The 23,047-nt window shown below is 42.2% G+C and overlaps 1 protein-coding gene across 7 annotated transcripts in view; it reads left to right on the top strand.

Annotated features, from left to right (window-relative positions):
• The window catches only part of tle3b (TLE family member 3, transcriptional corepressor b), a 33,314-nt gene extending 23,710 nt beyond the window's left edge, over window positions 1–9,604 (top strand). For all 7 annotated transcript variants that reach the window (XM_074665950.1, XM_074665947.1, XM_074665949.1 and 4 more), the window contains exons 10-21: window positions 744–866; window positions 1,571–1,621; window positions 2,047–2,202; window positions 3,155–3,290; window positions 3,708–3,880; window positions 4,463–4,539; window positions 4,625–4,874; window positions 5,689–5,936; window positions 6,027–6,174; window positions 6,260–6,410; window positions 7,998–8,074; window positions 8,232–9,604. In XM_074665950.1, coding sequence (XP_074522051.1) covers window positions 744–866; window positions 1,571–1,621; window positions 2,047–2,202; window positions 3,155–3,290; window positions 3,708–3,880; window positions 4,463–4,539; window positions 4,625–4,874; window positions 5,689–5,936; window positions 6,027–6,174; window positions 6,260–6,410; window positions 7,998–8,074; window positions 8,232–8,339 — 1,698 coding nt within the window. In that variant the 3' untranslated portion in view covers window positions 8,340–9,604. The remainder of the gene's footprint in view (window positions 1–743; window positions 867–1,570; window positions 1,622–2,046; window positions 2,203–3,154; window positions 3,291–3,707; window positions 3,881–4,462; window positions 4,540–4,624; window positions 4,875–5,688; window positions 5,937–6,026; window positions 6,175–6,259; window positions 6,411–7,997; window positions 8,075–8,231) is intronic.
• The last annotated feature ends 13,443 nt before the right edge of the window (window positions 9,605–23,047 follow it).

Here is a 23,047-nt window from a genome sequence, read left to right as displayed (position 1 = left end):
CTCTGCGGTCATTTTCTGCTGCAGGCCACACACACACACGCATACACACTCTTAGACTTTACAGCAGTCATTATTTAAAGTTGCACAGAGGGAGATCTCGGTCACTTCTTGTTTTTATTTGCATGTATTACAATGTCACAGAGAAAAAATGCGGTCACAGGATCAGAAGCTGTGTTTGGTTTTAACAGTCAGAGGGACTTTAAGTGTGTCTGACCGGGTCAATATGTGCAGGGCTACACAAGGATTAAATGTCAGATTGTGTGTGTATGTGCAAATATCCCACACTGCACTCTGCTGCCTCCTCACATCCTCACTTCACCTCCACTCAACCTGCCTTAAGCCTCACCTAGCTCGGAGTTAATGCTTTTGTCTTCCAGCTGTGTTTTGTGTGTTTGTGGGTTTGCTCAGCTGCCTCATCTCTTTCCTTTTTGCTCCACTGCTCCGCCAGCAGCAGCAGAAGCTGCATGGCTAAGCTGTCCCAGAATCCTCTTCTGCACCATCTACCCTAAATCAGTCCAGGAGTATTTCACATTTTGCTTTATAAAGTCATGGCTCAACAAAGGAAAAGTCCTGAAGGCATGGTTGCACTCAAACGCACCGCAAGTTTAACTTTATCTCACGAGCTGAAGCACATCCATGTACAGGTTATATTTTAAGGATATTAGCGGCTTCTCCAGGATGTCAAAGGGAAAGTCCACAGAGAGAAGCAGAGTAACTTCACTGCATGTCGTTGTCGTTGGCAGAATAACTCAGTGTCACCGTCGGACAGCCTGAGAGCAGCGAGTGAGAAGCACCGCGGCTCCTCAGATTACGGCCTGGACTCCAAGAAACGCAAAGTGGACGACAAAGACAGCATGAGCAGATATGTGAGTGCTTATTTTCTTACTGACGTGTTTCTTAACCATTAACATAACATATGAACACTTAGTGTGCTTGAACATCCTTGTGCCATAGTTACAGACCGATGAAATCAAACCTCAGCTGTTCTTCAATGTATTTATTGTTACCAGATGATGAGTGGTCAGTTTTCTGCAGTGCTATGTGCTGTGTAAATATCAGCAAACACTGCATCTGATCAAGGAAACGTTCTCCATTAGGGGGCGATGTGGGGAAAATATGCCAGGTTTTTTTTGGGGCAGGTTCATGATCTATAATTGATTATGATTTTTTTTGCATGATAGTTTTTAAATCTATTTTGAGCTGCAAACAATTGTAGCCTCAAATGTTTCCGATGAATCTAGTCTCATGAGCTCTAAATTGTTTTTGAACTTTCACATTTTCACTTCAGGCTAAATTTATTCACACAACTCAGACTTTCTAAGATGAAAGCATGGGGCTTCATGAAAATGGACCTCGGAACACGATTAGCTTTTGTTTAGCTTCTCATTCTGTAAATTCTGAATCATTTCCCTGGACAGTTTCTTGGAAAGTAAAGGAACTTGCCTTTACACCTACGTATTGGCTCAAGCTTTGTCCGGTGTGGATGTTTCATTCTGATTTGTAGGACTGTTCTCAGTATTTTGTATCTGTTAGTGTTTCTCAGTAAGCTGAGTGTGTCACCTCTCTACAGGACAGCGATGGAGACAAAAGTGACGACCTGGTGGTGGACGTTTCCAATGAGGTAAGACTGTTTGAACTAAGCTGCTCGGCAACATTCCTCAGTGTGAACGCCGCACAGAAACTAAACACTGCGCTCTTTTGTTGTTTGTCTGTCGGAGCCTCAACACCTTTCACAGCGCTGCCAAAAAGTCTGTCATAATATTGGTTGTGTGTGTGAGTGTGTGTGCGCGCTATGAGTGTATGCCCACAGTATTTCTTTAGCCATTCATGCAGAACGTAAGACAAAGAACACAAAGAGAAAAGGGAGTGACAGGTGAATGAAAAGTGTGTGTATGTGTTAGAGGGAGAGTATGAGCACGCATGAGTATATTTATCTGTGTTTGCACATGAGGCCCAGGTTTGTTTGACCTACATGTACATGCCGGTGGCTTTCCTCCTCTCTGTTTGCTCAGCCTCCCTCTCTTTCTGTCTCGTTAAACTCTGCAGGATCCGGCCACCCCTCGAGCTAGCCCTGCTCACTCTCCTCCAGAGAACGGCCTGGATAAATCCAGAGTCCTGAAGAAAGACGCTGCGCCCAACAGTCCTGCTTCTGTGGCCTCGTCAGGCAGCACGCCGTCCTCCAAAGCGAAGGACCACGCCCATGTGAGTGTCACAGTGAGAGGAGATGAAATAAGAAGGTTACAGTGGTGGGGTGAAGGGTGAGCTGACAGGCTAAAGGGCATTTGTCAACTGAAGTGGGTGTCTGTGTGAAGGACTTATACGCAGGAGGCTTAGCGGGCAGCTGCTATGAAAAGCTTGAGGGGGGCAGAGGGCGGATACACTCTCAGGAAATCAAACCCTGTGGCTCATTCCTCTCAATCTCCTTTATGGCTTACCCAATAAACGGTCATTTCTCCCTCCACTCCAGGCTGTAAATAACCCAGAGACACTGCAGGGAGGGAACCGCTGCCTCTGCCTTTTCTTTCCTTTACTCATCTTCTCCTCTTTCTCCTCCTGTTCTGTCGCTCCACCAAACTGGGCTGAAACAATCCTCACGCATCTGTTTTACAACGAACACTTCACTAAGGATTAGGATAGATTTATAGTCCACATCACTCCCCTCCACCTCCCTCGACACCCAGCTTCTCTCTGCCCTCATTAGTGTGTGTCACTAAGATAAACCCCAAACCCCTCCTCCTCTTCCTCCACCTCCTCTTCCTCCTGCTGCAGAGGAAGAAAGATGGATTAATTATGAGAGAGGGGTCCAGTCTGCCATCTTGCTTGTCTAGCCTCTCTTAACAAGCTTGACTTCTAAGCTAAGGTTTATACCCCTATCCCCAACACACACACTGACACACACACTCACACACCAGGCCTGTAATGAAGTGTCAGTGTTAGATTGGATTACCTTGAGCCGTCCACTCAGATTGTCACTCTGGATTTCCCTGGCTGTGGGGGTATTTCTGACTCACTGGGGGATTTTTCTTCACTGTGGCGTGAGCGATGTTTTATTTTGGTGTGCGGCTGAAAGTGAGAGTTGGTGAACTTACAACTTTGAGTATGGGGACACAGATCAAGGTCATAACGAGAGGTTAAAGAGTGTTTCTGCTTTTAGAACGACAAGTCGTCCACACCGAGCCTGAAGTCCAACACACCAACACCGAGAAACGAGGTCCCGACACCAGGAACCAGCAGCACGCCGGGACTAAGGCCTTTGACTATGGGCAAACCTCCGGGCATGGAGGCACTGGGTAAATAAACACCTTTAATGTCACACCAGTTTTCCATCTTAATCCAGAGATTTATTGGAGAAACTCAGCACAAAAAGTTTGGAAGTTAGTGTTGGTAGATTACTTCTTAATAAGCTGTTTGGCATTGGCAGAGAGAATCTGCCATTTTTCCTGGGCAGAACAGACTCACCTCATCTGCTCATCCCTCTGTTGTTCATTACAAATGCGGCGCCAGTTAAAAGGGAAATAAACAGGTTTTAGAACAGTTTAAGAGTTACTGTCAAGAAGCAAAGAGAAGTAATCAAACGAACACATTTTCTTAACCTTTGGGCTAAGTTAATTAATCTCTGGATAAGAACATTGATTCTTGAAAAATCCTCATGTTTCTGCTCAGACTGTTTTTATGAATCTATTCAGACGTTTCTTTCTCTCCTCTAGCTGCTCCTGCCCTGCGTACTCCTCTATCCATCGCGGGATCCTACGCCACTCCGTTTGCTATGATGGGTCATCATGAGATGAACGGATCCCTGACCAGTCCGGGTGTCTACCCAGGTCTCATATCACCTCAGATGAGTGCTGCAGCGGCTGCAGCTTATGGACGCTCTCCCATCGTAAGCAGTCCAGTCTTTCTTTAAACTACTTATTAAAGACATCCTTGCTGCTCATGACTGAATAGATGAAGCTGCTACAGTTCACATATTCACTCGGCCTCTGTTAGTTTGACACAAGAAGCCCTCACTCGTTAGGTCACAAGCTCTTGTCTGCAGAACGACTTTGAGAAACTTGCTCGTTCCTCATGTATTTCTGAACCTCATTGTGAATATTTCTGCTCAGCTGGCTGCTGCTTGTTGTGTGTACGTAATGAGAGAGTACAAAGACAGCCATGCTCCTTTACTTTGATGTTAGTTAGTTAGCATTCTAAAGGCTTTAAAAAAGCCCCCCCCCAAAACGCGGCTCCATGTTTGAAAGTCTCCCAGGCTTTCATTAGCATTAGCTGGCAGGATGTTGTAGCTTCTCTGTATGCACTGAAGCTGGCTCTGTCTTTCATGGGGTTTGCCTGCAAATGATTCTAGTTCCTCGGGGCGTGCGCAGATAAAGCAAACCATCATTTTCAATTTGAATATTAGCTCAGTCTGATGTACCCTTGAAGATTATTAGTTGTTTTTAACTCTTTGCTCGTCTTCCTCCTGCAGGCGGGATTTGATCCTCATCCCCACATGAGAGCTCCAGGCCTGCCGGCCAGCCTAACGTCCATTTCTGGAGGGAAACCGTGAGTGTTTGGAGGATTGCCTGTTCATGTCGTCAGGTTTCCTTGACTCGGGCTGATCATCTCTTCTTCTCTCTGTTTCCTGTAGTGCGTATTCTTTTCACGTGAGTGCGGATGGTCAGATGCAGCCAGTGCCCTTCCCTCCAGATGCACTTATCGGTCCAGGCATCCCGCGCCATGCTCGCCAGATCAACACACTGAGCCACGGGGAAGTGGTGTGTGCCGTCACCATCAGCAACCCCACACGCCATGTCTACACCGGCGGCAAGGGCTGCGTCAAGATTTGGGACATCAGCCAACCAGGCAGCAAGAGTCCTGTGTCCCAGCTGGACTGCTTGGTAAATAACGGCATTACTTTAACAAGCCATGGCGTGGACGTGTTGGTGTAAGAGTTCATTATTATTAGAGCAGATGTTTAAAGTGGTAACAAGGTGTCTAACCAGAGCAGGAGCACAGTGTTCCTGTTTCATGAGGGCTCTGCAAACTTCCTCCTTCATTAAGATTATCTTGAGCATCAAATGTAGCCTGACTCCACATCCCATCGTGGCTTTTCCCTCGATCCCATCTGACAGGGCTGTGAATAATTCAGCAAAGTGTCTCTGCTGTGCTGAAATAATCCTTGGTGAGAAAAAAAAGCCTGCTGAGTAATGATGTTCTGATTGGCCGACCCTGTCTGCCATTACCCAGCTCATTACTTCCTCCCAACTGCCTCCCATTCCTCATTTTGATACTGCGGCTTCATGCCTTCAACTCATAAAGCCTTCAGCACCCTTAAGGTGCGTCCAGAGTGCAGTTGGGTCTTATAAAGCCATCAGGGCGCTGTTTTAATTTGACCGAGAGCTTCAGCGATCCTATTGATCTTCTTCTTTCTGCTCTCCTGGAGCTCGGCCAGCAGCTGCAGTCCCACTCACACTCTGAATCTCTTGTTATCGCTGACACCCACATCTTCACTAAAACACGGAGGAGTCAGCAGCAGTCTTCAAACTTCACTTGTCAAAGAAAACTCTGTTTGAGTTTAGCAGAGACGGTCTTCATGTTCTCCACAGAATCATAATGGAGTTCTTATTCTCCACTGTTCTCTGAAAATCTTTGAAAAGTTAACTGATTATAGACACCGTTAACAGACCCTGACAACTCTCGTTTCTTTTACAGAACAGAGATAATTACATCCGCTCCTGCAAACTGTTGCCTGATGGCCGCACCCTCATAGTGGGCGGTGAAGCCAGCACGCTGACCATCTGGGACCTCGCCTCACAGACGCCCCGCATTAAAGCCGAGCTCACTTCTTCTGCGCCGGCCTGCTACGCACTGGCCATCAGTCCAGACGCAAAGGTCTGCTTCTCCTGCTGCTCGGATGGAAACATCGCTGTGTGGGACCTCCATAACCAGACGCTTGTTCGGTCAGTGCTGCAGCTCAGAAACACAATCTTCTTCAGATTCTGCTCTCTTCAATCCTCTAACTTGATCTTTGTGTGTCTTTGTGTTTTCAGGCAGTTCCAGGGTCATACAGATGGCGCCAGCTGCATCGATATCTCTCACGATGGGACCAAACTGTGGACAGGAGGGCTGGACAACACAGTCCGCTCCTGGGATTTGAGAGAGGGACGACAGCTTCAGCAACACGACTTTACCTCACAGGTAGAAAGAAGCCTGTAAACACTGACACAGAAAGAAATACAGTCTCTACTTTGGTTCAGAGAGTAAAAATGTAATCTTGTTGCAGATCTTCTCGCTGGGCTACTGTCCCACTGGAGAATGGCTCGCTGTGGGCATGGAGAGCAGCAACGTGGAGGTGCTGCATCACACCAAACCTGACAAATACCAGCTGCACCTGCACGAGAGCTGCGTCCTATCGCTGAAGTTCGCCTACTGTGGTGAGTTACAGACAAAAAGTGAAGTTTTAATGATGTGAAAACAAGCTCTGATCCCTTAGAGGAAATAAACATCTTCAGTTTGTTATCATGATTATTTTAAACCAGACAGCAGCAGAATCTGTATCAATCCAACAGTTAACTATTGATCTGAAACATAGTCTGGCAGGTGATCTTTTGAAGATCGATGAAGACTCAACACGTTGACAACAATTGTTGCCGAAGTGTATCACTATCATTTTCTACTCACTATAAAAAACTACTACTCATGCAACTTTTTCCCCTTTTATGCTAGTAGACAACTTAAAGAGTTTGGTTTATAAAATAGCGTCTGTCACATGACATCATCTGCTTCCTGCTCCTTCCAGTGGAAGACATGACAAATGCAAATCGTCCAGAAAAGTGCTAATTTTCATAAATAACTTCCCCCACACACCTCCTTTTTAAAAGATTTATTGTGATTATATTATTATTTTTTTATAACTTTATCAGAATTATAGTTGTTATCATTTCAGTATAATTATTAGGTGACAAAGTGACAAGCTGTGTGACCACCAGCAACAATTGTTGCCAGTTATAAAAATCCTATTTTCCAAAAAACAAAGTACAAAATGGAAAAAAATAAATACACTGAACTGATAAAACTTTATGCCTTGCTACTGAAAAAAAAATTGGGGCATAAATGGTTAATCTTTGTCTGACAGTACATTGGATTAGTCTAAAGCAGAAACCTGCCTTGATTAATGACATGATGAGGATTTTGAGCGGGTTAAACTTATGTTAAACTTCCTTGACTTTAAGACTGAAACCCTCTGGTTGTGACATGTTGATATGATTGAGTGGTAAATGTTCAGGCTGACGTTGGGAAAGCTGCATCTGTCAGAAATGTTTCAGGTCTTAATCGTGTTGGAGTGTCAGACCACTGCTTGCTCCTGACACTCTGCACTTGAACCAGCACACACTGGAAGCTTGTAACTGTATTAACAATGAAGCTGTTATTTGCTCATTAGAGACTGGAGTAATTGCTTTTTCACTTTAAATCATTGTGCCTGTCGGGCAGACCAGCTGGCTCTGAGTCTAAGGCTCTGAAAAATGAGCTTTTACTATCGCCTCACTTATTTTTTCTTTTACCAGAACTGTCGGTATTCATTTCCTCTCACACGACCCCCCCTGAGCACTGCCTCATATCGCTCCCACACAGAGTGGGTTCATTCAGATGGTTCTCACTGCTTCAGAGCTCTTGCTGTCACTAATTAAATCATTAGCCGACTAGTCAGTGGGGTAATTAATCAGAGGCTGATTAAAACAATTATCAGGGTGGACATGGTGTGAGGCTCCTTCATTATGTGCGTTTTATGACAGTTAGTGTAATAATATTCCTCTCATTGATAAGGCTACAGCAGTCACACTCAGGGTGTTCGTTTGTGAAGTCTAGAAAAGACCAACAACTGTTAATTCAGTGTGTGTATTTAAGCACACATGCGCACACACACACACACACACACACACACACACACACACACACACACACACACACACACACACCCCTTCAGATTGTTTTCTCAACCAGTCTGTTTTCCCTGTTTGCAGGTAAATGGTTTGTGAGCACAGGGAAAGACAACCTGCTGAACGCATGGAGGACTCCTTATGGTGCCAGCATATTCCAGGTAACCACACCAAACACTTCCAACAGCTGATTTAAAGCAAAGACATTGGTGGATCCCAACAGTCCTTGAAGAGAAAACCACAAAAAGAGCAATCTGTTAAAAACATCATTGTATAAATAAACCCTGATGGTCATTTGTGTTGTTTTCGCTTCCACAGTCGAAGGAGTCGTCGTCCGTCCTGAGCTGTGACATCTCAGCAGATGACAAGTACATCGTGACGGGATCTGGTGACAAGAAGGCGACAGTCTACGAGGTCATCTACTAAAAAGACAAGGCTCCTGACTTCAGCACTTCTACTGAGATTACTTTACTTTCTGCTACCAACGATCAACCATCTGTGGACTACAACTTGCTAAGAAGAACCACAGATCTGGCAAAGTCACCTGGCAGGGAGCGATGGAGCTGTTGGCATTAGGATAACCGTGCTGGAAAGATTTCTTCTTCACATTTTTGTTTTCAAGGGGTTATTTTTGGGTAACATTTTTTGTGACTTCAGAACTTTTGCTGTTTTTTCCTTGAGATTTTTTTTGGTTTAAGCGGATGAAGCAGCGCTTCAGTTCTGAGACCTTTGTCCCACAGATGTCTTGTGAAAAGTGTACATATTGGATTAAAATAAAAGACATTTTATATATTATAAGAATATATATTTTCATGTCCTGGGTGTACTTGTGATTTTTTTTCGCCCACTTGGCCATGACTTGGGTTGGAGAGCAGAACATAGATTAGAACTTTTTAACAAGTTTTTCTCTGATTTTCTTGACGCCCGTTCTCCGAGCTGACCTTTTCAGAGAGCCGAGCACGAGTCCTGGCAGTAGGCAGTGGAGATTTTAAAATGGCCTTTTGTCACAGTGCTCTTACCGAATGATGAAAACGTGGAGTCCTTTAACTCTGGCGGAGCCTCGGCTGGTTTGGACCACTTCATGACTGAGCAGGACTCTACGATTCAGAAAAAGAGATGTAAATTTAATTCATATATATAAAAAGACCTTTTTAAAATGTACATCTGTCTGTGCTATCTTTCTCTCTGTTTGTTTTACCTTGTTAGATTACAGAAGATAGAGGACGTTTAATCTTTAGCCTAACCCTTGGACCTCAGTTGGCAGCAGAAGCCCTGCCACAGGCACAAACTGGATGTTAATGTGCTTTTTGCTAACTTGACGTAATGTGTATGAATTGCACCATTGACTTCTTGGCTACAGACTAAACTCAAACAGTCCAATCTGCGCTGTTGAACTCTTTCTGCTCTTTGTATCTTATCACTATTCCTGGAACATGTTTGGTCAACTGTGATGGGAAGGCAGGGAGACGTGTAAACGCTCATGTGGAAGTTAAAACAAATGAATATATCAAGTTTCTCTGATGTTGACTTTGAGGCAGCAATGACTAATTCTGGTTTGTACACTGTGCTCCTAATTCTGTCAGCATTTCCCAAAACAGAAACGAGAAGGGGTTAAGTTTGTCTGTCCCTCTGAATCACACCAAAGTATGTAGCAAATGCTGTCAGCACTGAAAAGAAATGTACAGTTGTTAATAAATCAATAAAACTGTTTTTGTAGAATGGTCGTTTCCCTGTGATTTACAGACTGATGTTTCACCAGGTGTCACCAAAAATATGTTATCCCCTCTCAGGTCTGTGTGCTACATTAGTTGTAAGCTGCTCCAAGACACAGCTAGCAGTCTGTTCTGAAGCTCGCTAATTAACAGCTGACTGCTGACCAAGAAAAAGTCTGGCCTGTAACAATCCCTCAGAGCCGAAACAGGGGAGGTTTACACAAGAGAGTAAAATATTTATTCATAGCAAACTTGGTTTTGATTAAAGTTTTTCTAACCCTCTCACGTCAGAGTAGCTCCTCTGTATCTTCAAGAAGCTCTGTACTCTGTAACTAACCAGTGGTAAATGATTTTAAGTCACCACTTTATAAACTTGGACTTAATTAACGCAAAGCTTACAGTGAAACATGAAGGCCAAATCTAAAACTCCATTCATCCTTGAACCCATCTCTGTTGAGTAAATAAACAAAGTATAGTGTTTTGCAGTTAATTTCAGATGGCAGATTAGAGAGAGAGAGAAAAAACAATGAACTGTATACATTTAAATTAGCTGAAGGAGACTGTTAAACCCAAGAGTTCAGTTTTTTTGTCACAAAAGAGACCAAAGCTAAAACTATTTACACAACAACCACATTTAAGTAACTGTCAGAGAACACTGATGGGGATTAGGGGTCACTTGGAGACTTACTGCATACATACATGTACACATAATCGTTAGCAAAACTGAAAAACAAAAATCCCAAGTGTACACTCTCAAGGTTTTTTTCCTAAAGTTAAAAAAATGGATTTCAGAATTTTGAAAAAGAATTTAAGAAATAAAATAATGCAATATTGGTATACCCTTTGTGTTTTTTTCGGTAGTTTTTTTTTTTTTCAAATTGTGAATAACCCAAGGGTAATACTTTTGTGTTTTTTTTCCCCCCAAAAAAAACAAAACAAAAAAAACAAGACAAAACAACAAAACAAAACAAGGGTATACCCTTAAGTGTTAAATCATTAAGAACAAAACATGGGTAGCTTCTTTTGTACTTAATCAGGATTTCAGTCGTCTTTTTTACAACAATGGGGGAAAAAAATGGAAAGTGTATAAAAAAAAAAGAAAGAAAAAAGGAGAAAAAATACATAAGGGTTTTATCAGAGATCCAAAATGCTCAATGTGTATAATCTGTTTTTTAAACATACGTCATAAAACTTCTTCTTTTTTCAGGTTGAGGGAAAACAGAGTGTTCTCTTTGTGTTGCTTTCTGATTTTTCTAGAACTCAAAAAGAAAAAAAAGTTTAACCCAGTTGTAAATTTTTTTTTTTCAGAATTTCCTTTTTTAATCTCAAATTTTTTAAATAATGATTGATCAGTATATTTTTTCCAGATTTTCAAAAACCTTACAATATTCCGATGTTTTAAGACATTCCCTCTGCCTGGGAACATAATAAACTAGCAAAAGCAGAATGACTCTTTGCTAGCACTAGCCAGCTAATCTGCTAGCTTGTCACAGCTACAGCTTCTATAATCTAAGAGTATATCTATGGATAACTCTGGAGGGTTGGGGGGCGGGGTAAAACCTCAGCCTGCCCCACAGGTCATGTGACAATTACCTTGCTAATGAAAGCAGTATAAATATCTAATAAAAATCAGCTAGTCTAAACACTGACCAAATTCCAGTGCCAACAGGGAAATCAAGTAGTCAGTGCAGGTGTAATCTTTGGTAATGGGAACAGCTAAAGTGGTGGTTGTGACACACTGATATGAGAGCAGTGAAGTGTGTGAGAGAGACAAGATCTAAAAGGTGTGAGAGCGAGACAGAGACGCTTGTTGTGAGTTAATGGCTTTGTTTCCAGACGGGATGGTTTGTGGTTTCGGGCCTGCTGACAGGAGCGATGGTGGGAGGGATGAGACACAGCTCAGGGTCTGTGTGGCCTGCCAAACCACTCACACACTCAAACAAAAAATACACACATACACAGACTCAGTGAGTGACTTCTCTGTTGCCTCACTTGAATCGCAGCACCAACAGAGACACATTCAGTCACACTCGCATTTCACACACTCCCACACACACCTGAGAATCAGACAAACCACTTTGGGATTTTGTTTATTTGTGCTGGTATCAGGATTAGTCTCACGACCAGCATGTGGTTATGAAACTTCTGACTTACTCCGCTATGTTTTTATCACGCACAGGCTTCCATAGGATTACTCATGATGTACACTATTAATGTCAGCGTCTTTGAATCCCGTTTCATGACTCATCGCCCTGAATAGTTGCCATGTCTTTTCCTTCTCTCCGCTCTTTCTTCCTCTCCCACGTTCTTTCCCACTCTCTTGTTCTGCTCCCACCACAGGTGGCGGGTGCATTCATTTTCACTTTTGTGGGGGTGCTGGCTGTAAGGCTGTGATTTCTGACTGTGTATGTGTGAGAGAGGGAGGGAGGGGAGATTTGGTGCTTAGGGATGCAATATGGGGCGATTTCTTCGCCATGTATTTTAGCTAACTGTGTGGGCTGAAGTCCTTGTACATATGGCTCAGCTGTGCATACAGACATGCACATATTCTTCTTTAAATACCTGAACATCAATCTGGAGGAGCTGCAGCCGTCTGTGTAAAATCCTGCCTGCTTCAAATGATCTTTTTATATATTATCCAATGATTTTACCAGAGAGACTTTACAGTAGATGTAATAACTGTGTGGTTTATGTGCTCTAGGGATTTTTTTTTGCTACTTTCTTAAACTGCACACAATCATAACACAGTGGCCGCGGTGGAGCTGGGAGAAAGGTTTGTGTATTGTGTGTGGTTTGGTTTTGGAAAGTGAAACACTTCAGTTGAGGATAGAAAAGTAAAGTGCTTCTGGCTAAATATTAAGAAACACTAAGAAATGAAAAGTAAACAGCTCTTTTCTCGTCCTACAGTTGACTTTTTAATATTTAACACAGACCAAAGATGATTTCCCAACATTAACCAAGAGCTTTGGCCCAACCCAACATGGACTAAAGAATTTTCACGGCTCCAAAAAGGATCATTTCTCCAAACCTTTTTCATGAGAAACACTTTCTTAGTTTGCGGATGGAAAATGTAATCAGAGCAGAGTTTGGCTTTGCAAAATATGTGTTTGTTACCCTAACTCTAAAATAAGTTTCACAAGATGCTTTTTTTTTTTTCTAAAAAGAGAGCTACAATCTGGACAAAGGTATAGCCAATAAACCAGGAGAAAATCAAGAGAAAGGCATTTTTGTAGCAGCTTTTCCCTACAGTAGGTCATGGTTGTGAATTTCAAGAAAATTGGGGGAACATCAGAGAGGGGTCAGGCCTATTGCCTCCACAGTGAAGCCCCTCTACTGTCAGGCACAGAAATGACATCATTTGTGGTCAAGATTACGCCTGGAGACAACGGGTAGATGTTTTTCTTTCTTTGTGCACCGGACTTGCATTTGTTTTTGTTTTTTTTCATGGTTTCTGTTATTTCCGACATTGATCAAACAAGTAACTGGATGTGACACCAGTACAACATATTTGTCTTTTTCAAATACATTAACATTAGCACTAGCATTGCTGCAACTGTTCCATTTATTCTGTTGACCTAGTGTTTATTGAGTCCGTTAAAAAGCTCAGAAATGAGGTTCTGCTGATCCAGTTAGTTACTGTTCATCTATAAAGGTCTTATTCTGATATCATTTCCTAAATTTAATTAAAGTTCATTTAACTTTCTGAAACCCTGTGAACTCGTACGAGGACATTACATTTGTACCTCTTGGATGAATGATACTTCATTTTTCAAAACTTTGACCTGTTAGCCACATTTAGGGATACTGCCCACATCATTGTGTGGTGATATTACACCCATTTCAGTGAAAATAAGATGGTGGGATATGCAAAAGACTTTTACAGCAGCTCACAAGGAATGATAGAGAAGGTAAAAAAAATGATACCCAAATTTTCGGAATGATACCAGAGTATTTTTGTACAGTGACACTAATCATTAATAACTAATAAATCAAATATGACATTAAAAAGCAATAACTACAAAGACCAAGTTGAGTACTTATACTTATTAGATCTTGTCTCAAATAGTGGGGATAAATAAAAAATGCACAGTAAATAAAAACCCAGGTCTCAGGATGCTGAGTGACTGAAACATATGACTTAAACAAAACACTAGAAGTGAATATCCAACCTTATATTGGCATACGTAGCATACATTTTTTTTTCTCGTCTTTGACCGTTTCTTGTAATTTTTTTGGTCTCTTTTTCGTCATCTTTGTATCTGGAGTGGATCATTACTTTGTATGGTTCATTGTTGGTCATGGACACCAAACTTTTTGTGGCATCAGTGATATTTTTACTACTTTTTCTCCTGTGTTTGTCTGGAGACCCTACATGTAACCATGGCTGCATTGTTTACATGTGAAATTAGCTGTTAGCAGCCTGTAGCATGTCAATGCTAACTAGTGTAGGGCTTGATGATTTCCCTCGAGGTGAGAAGAAGGAGGTGAGGACGACGTGCTGGTTCTCAGGAGTGAGCTGGGAGGTGACGATGAGGACCTGTCCTTCCATCCATCGTTGTTGGGAACATGGGATCTATCTCCGGTGGGATGGACGAGCTAGCCGTGCTAGCCCAGTGCCAGAGTGGCATCGTGCTGTTCATGGACGTGGCTAATGGAGCTGACATCGGACACTGGCTCCACATTGGAGGAGCTTCGCCTGCTGTGAGCAGACAGGATCCAGGAGACAGAGACTGAACAGACTGCTGGTGAGGCTCAGTCCTGGACCCTGTGGAGGTGGAGGCTGGCTGGGCTGGAGAGTGGTGGACGGCTGTCATCATCTATTTTCTTATGGACCTTTTTGCACTTTCTATACACTTTATTACTTTTGTTTCCTTAAATGCTGCAGTGACTCCTGAATTTCCCCTCGGGGATAAATAAAGTTCTATTCTATTCTATTCTACATCTTATAGAGTTAGTGTAATAATTAACTGAAATGCTTAATCCGAAGCGCAACCAAAGTTCATTTTGATACTGTTGTGTTTATTTCCGGGCTGGACAGGTCTGCAGGGACTGTTTGGAAATACTATTTAGTGAATAAGTCATGTGGAGTGTTGGTCTGATGGATAGACTCCTCAATTCAAGACAACGGGTAGCAGTGAAGATGGGTGGAGCAAGTCACAGCGGGTTGGTTGCTGGCAGTGTGTCTGTCTCTATCAGCGGTCACTGAGCTCAGCTACTGTACTGGTAGCGAGCAAGATGGCAAAAACTGATGGTGCCAAATAGAGCTTCACATCTGCACAGAAACTGCACATTGTAGACTCGAGATGGAAATCTCAATCAGCTGTTTGCTTATGTGATTTTGACTAAAGAGAAAACCAAACGTACTGGAGGTTTGTGAGCTGATTTGTAACAAGTTAAGTAAATGAAACAGATGGTCGATATATATATACGGCCAAAACAATACAAAACAACAACAGAAATTCTGTCTATCTGTGATGTTTATGCTCAATCTGACTGTGTTTGCTCCTAAAGGCTTGGCCTGTAGCTACCTTATACAATGTGTTTTTCTTCTATTGACAGTGAAGAGCTTTCGCTGTTAAACAGTAGAAATACAGGACATTCTGCATCTCCTCTTTCCATTTCAGCTCGGAGGTAAAGGTTTCATTGTTGTTATATTGACAGTCCTTTGATTTCATTTCTCCTTGAGATAATATGGAGAGAAAAATGATGCATCTTCCCCCTCTGTTTCATGGTATCTTCCTTCCATTTCCAGCTGCTACACCACTCCACATCTTTCTGCTTTCTGTGTATCTCTTCTTCAGGAGCTGCTCATATAAGCTCATCAAACTGGGCTGAACCGAGCAGCCTGAAGTAAAACACAGAGGAGCGTTTCTCTTCATTTTTTTCTCTGAGTGGAGCAGATAAAAAGAGGGAAGCTCTTTCCTTTCTCCATCACTCACTGGATAACCAAGTGCTTGTGGAGATTAAAGGGAGCTTGTGTAGAGGCAGAGAGCGCGGGTGCTTCAGCTCCCAGAGGTCATTTGGGTTCCTTTGATAGCGTTCAGGCCGTGCTCCATCTTCTGACCCGTCCTTAAGATGAGAAGCTTTCATCAGTCTCTGCTGGACACAAGAGCCCACTCAGGATCAGGGGCTCAAATTAGAGGATGGCTTTGTGTGTGTGAGCATGAGTGTGTTGAGTTTTCATATTGTTATGTATAATTCAATGCTTTTACTGCCATAAAGGCCTTTCCTCTGGTCTTTGATCACACAGTCCAGTGAGAACAATGCTTAAACTGGTTTTATCAATAATTTGTCAGGGTGGAGGCTTCCTGTGGAAAGCTAACGGCTCCCTGACTGTGCATTAAATAACAAACTCTGCAGTGTTGACGGCATGTAAAGGAGGTGCCCTAAAATCAGAGAAACCTCACCGATTTATCAAACTGACTGGACTAATAGGGACTGTGAGGAGTTTCTAAGTGATCTTGAAAAAGTCTCCCTTCTAGATATATACCTGATCATAATCCACACTTTAAAATTAGATTATCAGCCCCAATATAAGTTATTTCAGAATGCTACTTCTTAGCTTCTGGAGCAGGAGTGGACTGATTCAAAGTCTCTATAGCCCTGTTTCCACCAATCAGTTCAGTTCGGTTGGTCTAGGCATGGCACGTATTTTACTGACTATTCCTGGGACAGACCCCTAAATAACCGAGCCAAGCCATTTTGATCTCGGAAAGTGGAGCTACAACAATGCGGTCCATTGATTGGTCGAAAGAACAACAGGACAAATTGCTGGATGTCTTCCTACATCGCTCTTTGTTTACTGTGTTGTGTTTTTCTTCTTCATTGGATTTATTAGCAGGGTACACTGTGTCGCGCTGCTATGGCATCACGCTATTATGTTACTGATGCGGCCGTTGGAATCACGCCGCCTACTACAAGGGGGTGTGGTTGGCTGTGGAATAGCAAACAGGATCAAGCTTAACCAGGCCAACCCGTACCAAACCGTACTGATATAAACTGAATTGCTTGGTGGAAACCGGGCTTATGACAACACCACGCCGGCTGACAAAGTTAAGTAGTGAAAAGATAGATCCGTGTTTTTTTCTGCTGAAATGATTTTTGTAATTTATTTTGTAGTGATGCTGGACACAGGAGCCAGACAGAATAAGGACAGAAGAGCAGAGGGAAGCTAAACAGGAGAGTGATACAGCCAGAGCTAAAGGCTAATACAGGGGCTAAGCTGTTTGTGTTCATGTCCATTCCAGCCCATATGCAGCAGTTATTCTGCAGTGGTCTGTTCAAACTAAAAGTCTATGAATAAAGTGAGGAGTGAGGTTACGTTGTTATACCTTACGGGCATGTCTCAGAGCACTGGGCTGACAGCTGCACTACTTATAGATGGCACCTCAACTACAGCACAAACTTATTTTTGCTTGTTGTCAGGTCATTTCTGTCATGTCTTTATAGTAGTGTACGGGAGACTCTGGGCCAAAAGGTGGCGATTCAGTCATAGACTATAAAATATGGACATAGTCTCGCCGATGTGACCCGTCTGTTTCTGAAACAGTAAATGAAGCACATCGGCTATGGCGGCCATATTGGTAGAAGCAAGGGCTTCGCATACAGCTAGAGGGCGTCTGTCAATCACTTGACCCTGAGCTGCGCCTCTGTTTGGGCGAGCTTGCGATCTTAATATCCTCTGAACTGCCAAGTTAGAAAAAAATTCACCCCCCGTACAGTGGGTGTCGATAGTAAAAGTAGCGACTCAGACAGGAGACGTTTTTTGAAAAAGGCTGTAAATATGTTAATTTCTGCTTTGGAAACGGCTTTTTTTTAAGCTTGGTGTGTATGTGACTTCCGGTACTTTTGGAGCCAGCCTCAAGTGGACACTTGAGAAACAGCAGATTTTAGCACTTCCACATTGTCTCCTATTCTTAGTCCAGAGGTTGCCACTTGGATGCAGTCCAATTAAACAGATTCTTCTCCCAGCATCTTCAACATTAAATACATCAGGTTTCTTGTGTTTGATTTTTGAAAACAAAAATATCTCTGATATCCTCTAAAATATACAACATTATAGAAAAACAGCGTTTGAACCCATATCTCTTTTCTTAGGGAGACCTGGTCAAGAAAAGTACAGACAGTAACAGTTAAACTCCTGAGACCCTCACTCCTCAGTTTTTATCCCTGTTAGTTTGGTGAGTTTATATTACTGTTTCACTGTTTCAAGTTTGACGATAATCTGTTGAAACTTTGTTGATGTGTTTTAGTGATAGTTTTGAGCAATTCCCAAAGGACAAGGATTTCAACAAATGCATGATGTAAACAAACATGCAAGCACTGAGTGCAGGATCGATCCACTCCTCTGTCACCCACTCTCACTGAGGAGGTGGAAACAACAAAGATGAGCTTTTTGTTCTTTGTTTGCTTTATCTGAACAGAGAAATGCAATTTCTGATGAGAGAAATAAAAGTGGAGTGAGATAATAAGTATTGATTGGAATTCACATCTATCACAAGTGATGAAACAGACAGTGACAGACGCACAGGCTCACAGACACAAAAGGCAACAGAGAGCTTGGTTACATCTGCTGAAAGTGAAGGAGAGAAACTGTGAAACGTTCCTCACAGAAATCGCTCTAACTGCCAAGGTGAACATGGGGGTTAACAAGCTCAGCAAAGCAAATAATTGGTACAAATGAGTAATTAGCCCGGTGCAAGGGCTGGGATAAAATGTGAAGGAGCACTAATTGAACACGATTATAAACTTCCTTCCTTCCTTCCTCCATCAGTGTGAGCTGTAACCAGGACGTTCTTACAGATAATTAGGATCAAAAGTGCCACCGAAAGAAAGAAAGAGAGGGAAACGGTTCAATCAAACAGCGCTAAAAAAAAAAAACAGCTGAGGAGTTATTATCAGTATAACAGTATAAACTATCATTCCCAGATTATCACAGGATGATTTGCTGTAGTTTGTAAAGGTCTCACACTGAGCAATCTATTAACAATTTATTAACAAATTTACAGGTTAGCTTCCTTTGAAATCTCTTTTTTGAATGTATTTTTCACCCTGGTAAATACAAAGCTGTGGATACCTGCAAATGCTACTGTTTCAGCACTGCTCGGCTTGGTTTGGTAGAGAAATGAAGTTCATTTTTGTCCGTTTAAGATAAAGGTGTGAATGTGAAATGTTTGTGAGATGTTTCCCCTGCCCCCCAACAGAGGCACCTACCCCCCCAGGAAATCCAGTTAATTTTACTTTCCATTGAGCACCAGATCACAGCAGAAATAATAGTTACCTTTTTCATAAATCAGGTCCATACCTTGTTTTTTTAATTTAAGAGACTAACTAGCTTTATGATATTTATCTTAATTTTTATTATCTTTAAGTTGCTAGATGTCGCCCTGTTGGCTATGGCTGCCTTTTGCAGCAGCTCTCTCTTCTTCGTCCGTTTCTTGTAATTTTTTCATCTCTTTTTTGTAATCTTTGTATTTGGAGTCGATCATTACCTTGCTTGGCTCATTTGTTGGTCATGGACACCAAACTTTTTGTGGCTTCAGTGATATTTTTACAACTTTTCCTCCTGTGTTTGTCTGGAGATCCCACATGTAACCATGGCTGCATTGTTTACACACTGAACTCAGCTGTTTGCAGCCTGTAGCATGTCAATGCTAACTGGTGTAAGGCTTGATGTCTTCCCACAAGGTGAGGATAGAGAGGTAAGGATGACGTGCTGGTTCTCGGGTATGAGCTAAGAAGTGACAACATGGACCTGTCCTTCCATCCATTGTTATTGGGAACGTAAGATCGATCTCCAGTAAGATCAACAAGCTAGCTGTGCTGACCCAGCAACAGTCAGTCCTGGACCCTGTGGAGGTGGACACTGGCTGAACTGGTGAATGATGGACAAGCTGTCATCGTCTATTTTCTTATGGACCATTTTGCACTTTCTATATACTTTCTTACTTTTGTTTTCTTGAATGCTGCTGTGACTTCAATTTCCTTGTACTTGTTACAATGAAATAAAGTTCTATTCTATTCTATTCTATTCTATTCTATTCTATTCTATTTATTTAACACGTGTGCGCATTTACACACACACACACACACACACACACACACACACACACACACACACACACACACACACACACACACACACACACACACACACACACACACACACACACACACACACACACACCCAAAGGCCGTACATCCTTGCGTTCACATTTCTCCTTGTCCTGTTTTGCACATGGTGAAGTTCTGCGTTCTGCACAGACACACACAAACATGTGCACGCATTGATACACACAGACACGTCAAGATGCAAACACCCTCCCCAAGGCTGTAAACCTAGGGGAAAGACTTTAGTTGGTAATTATTTACAATAAAAAGCAAACACTTAAAAAAAAGACATCAGTGTTTATGTGTAAACAATCTAAACCCTGAGAGTTACTTTGATTAGTTTATCCTACAGCACTAAGTGAATGTAAGCACAGACACATGTTTTTGTGTTAGGTGTTTACTTATTTACCTGTGATAGCCACAAGCACTTCCTAACAAGCAAGCACTACAGATTCAGATTAATCTACTTATGTGGACATGTGTGTCACACATAAACCCACAAGGCTCACAGTTAGCTGAATCACACTGAAGTTGGTAAATATGTCTCAGTGGTCGTTACATATCCTGTAACCTCACACAACAACTGTCAGACAGCAAACATCAACTGGAGTCATGTTCATGGGCTCGTCCCTGCCTGAAGGTGTTTTCGAAAGATTCACGCCTGTGTCGTTTCCTGCATGTTTAAGTTTCCAGTGCAAAGAACTGTTGACTAATTAGACCTAAGTTTACTTGAGTTCATGTTGTTCTTTGATTTTGTAAAGACGTTGCTTCATGTATGTTTCACCAAAAGAGATAAAAAAGTTAACAGCACATCTACTTTCTCCTGCATGTGACAGCATTCAAATGACATTTTCCCCGGTTAGACCAGGAGTCGTTTGTTGTTTGTTGAGTGTCCAGCACCTCTTCATAGGACTTGAAAAAGAGAAGATTGAGGGGAGTGGAGGGATTTGAGAGTGCAAGGATACATGAAAACAGCTTTAACGTAAGTCTTCCGACTGACTGACATGCCCGGTCCATATGCACTCTTTATTGTTCTCATTATAAAACCCATTTCTTGCTTTTTAACAACAGCCACACTCTTATTAAACTGAGCAACTAGCTCATCTAGGCAAGAGAGGGTATGCATGAATTAAGGATATGTTTTCAAAACAAATAATTTTTTTTTTTTCACAAAATAAAATGTACTTTTGAAATATGTCTGTGTAGTTTTAACTGAAGTAATGATGCAAAATGACAAACTTCAGAAAGAAAACAAACAAAGAGGAGGAAGAGGAGGTTACAGGGGGTCATTGTGAAGAGGGAGAAGTGAAATGAAGCCGGAAACCTGTCAAAGAGGCAGCGCGCTTTGTGCCGTATGAACAGGTCATTTGTTTGGGGGGGTCACAGTGGTTAAAGTGAGGTGCCAAGTTAATGTGACAGGCAAATGAGTGTGAGCCTGTTCCTGGGATTTCTATGGGCTTTATGCAAAGCAAGAGGCGCAAGGGGAAACTGTCTATTCAGTGTGTGAGCAGAGCGGAGGTGGGAGAGTCCAACCAACAGGAATTCAAAGCAGCGGTCAAAACATCAGACTGAGTAAAAGGCTGCTTTGAAACTGGATTGAGTCAGTGAGACTTATCAGACAATCAGCCAAGTCTGTCACTGATGATTTACACCGCTACGCTCCACAAAGGATGTCATGAGTATTTTCAAACTTTATTTCAGTTACAATCTCTCTAATCAATAAAAAAAAACATCTATGTTCCAGCCAGGAATAGTTCATATTCAGTTACGCTAGTTAGGCTTTCTCATACAAAGCCATATTTAAGGGGCTGTTCAGGACATGATGCAAGACTTGCCTGTTCTCTGTCTCTGCCATTTCCTCCTTATGCTTCGAATGCATGTGGTTAAGCATCAAACTAGTCATTCTATGGCATGCAAGCGACATACAACACAAGAGTTGTATGTGCGTCAAAGTGCCAAAAGTACTTTGGCTGCAGGTGCTGCCATTAATTGCAGGATATCTTTTTCTTCTTCTTCTTCTTTTTCTTATTTTTTTTTTATTAAGCAGAATAACATAGCCAAGTAACAGCGATCAAGTGCTGCAACAATATACTTCAACCTTCAACAACATTCAGTAATTAAGGCTGAAAATTCATTAAGAGCTGGGTCTGAGACCTTCTGACTCATTCTGCCCCTGAGGACAAAGAGGAGAAGGATCAGCTAAAGTGCTTAAGTGTTCCCTGAACAGATGGGTCTTCAAACATCTCTTAAAAGTAGAAAGGACTTTGTGGATCATATAAAGTTAGGTAATTCATTCCACCATTTGGGCACAACAGAGGAGAAGAGTCTGGCTAGAGATTTGGAGCCACACTGGGCTGGAAGCACCAGGCATCTTTCACAAGCAGAGGGTAGTGGGCAAGAAGGAGTGTAGACCTGGAAGAGAGACCCCAGGTAGGAAGGGGCTGTTCTTGTTAGTGTTTTGTAATCCAGAAGGAAGCTTTCGGTGTAGTTGCCATAATGTGGTTGTTTATGTTGAAATCTGGCTTGGTGTGCTGAATCCATGGCTGAAGAAGTCTTAAGTAAGGCAACGACAAAAAGCTGTATATATACACGTGATGTTGCCAAAAACAGCACTTGCACAGGTTTACAAGTAAAAAAATGTTACTTCAATAATGGGGTCAATGGCAAGTACTCAAATACTGGAGTACTTGTACCCATCCCTTGATACAACGTGTATATATTGTTAACAAGAAAACACCCAAGTCTGAAGAAAGAAGCACTTTCAACAGCTCTGTATAACTGCAGAGAAGTCATTAAAACAGCCCTGGCTCCAGTCCCTAGTTTGCTATTTAGCTAGCAAGCTGTGGTGAAAATTATTTCCTTTTGATCATTTCAGCAAGTAAATCAAGTTTAGTTAAGGAAAATATAAGGAGGGATAAGCCTTCAGAAGTAAATATGACTTCACAAACTTGGCATCGGGTATTTGTACCTTTTTCGAACACAAACTTTAAACTAAAATGCACCTTTTGAGTTCTGCTTGGGAGAAAACAATCAAACTGGAAGTTTCTTGAACAGCAGAAAAAGAAAAGCTTTTACTCTCTCTTACTAACCTGTCTGAGTCTGAGTTTTTCTCTCTGTCTTTTACACACACACACACACACACACACACACACACACACACACACACACACACACACACACACACACACACACACACACACATACACTCACACACACACACACACACACACACACACACACACACACACACAGCATATTCCCTCTCCCTCTCTCGACCTGTCTCACACACCATTACCCCTGTGAGGCGAGGAG

Source organism: Halichoeres trimaculatus, unplaced genomic scaffold (assembly GCF_033239565.1).
Source record: "Halichoeres trimaculatus isolate MK-OKI-2021-1 unplaced genomic scaffold, fHalTri1.1 fHalTri1_scaffold_3, whole genome shotgun sequence".
Taxonomy (NCBI): domain Eukaryota; kingdom Metazoa; phylum Chordata; class Actinopteri; order Labriformes; family Labridae; genus Halichoeres; species Halichoeres trimaculatus.
Note: the sequence above shows the minus strand (reverse complement) of the source record. Positions and strands in the feature narration are given on the sequence as shown.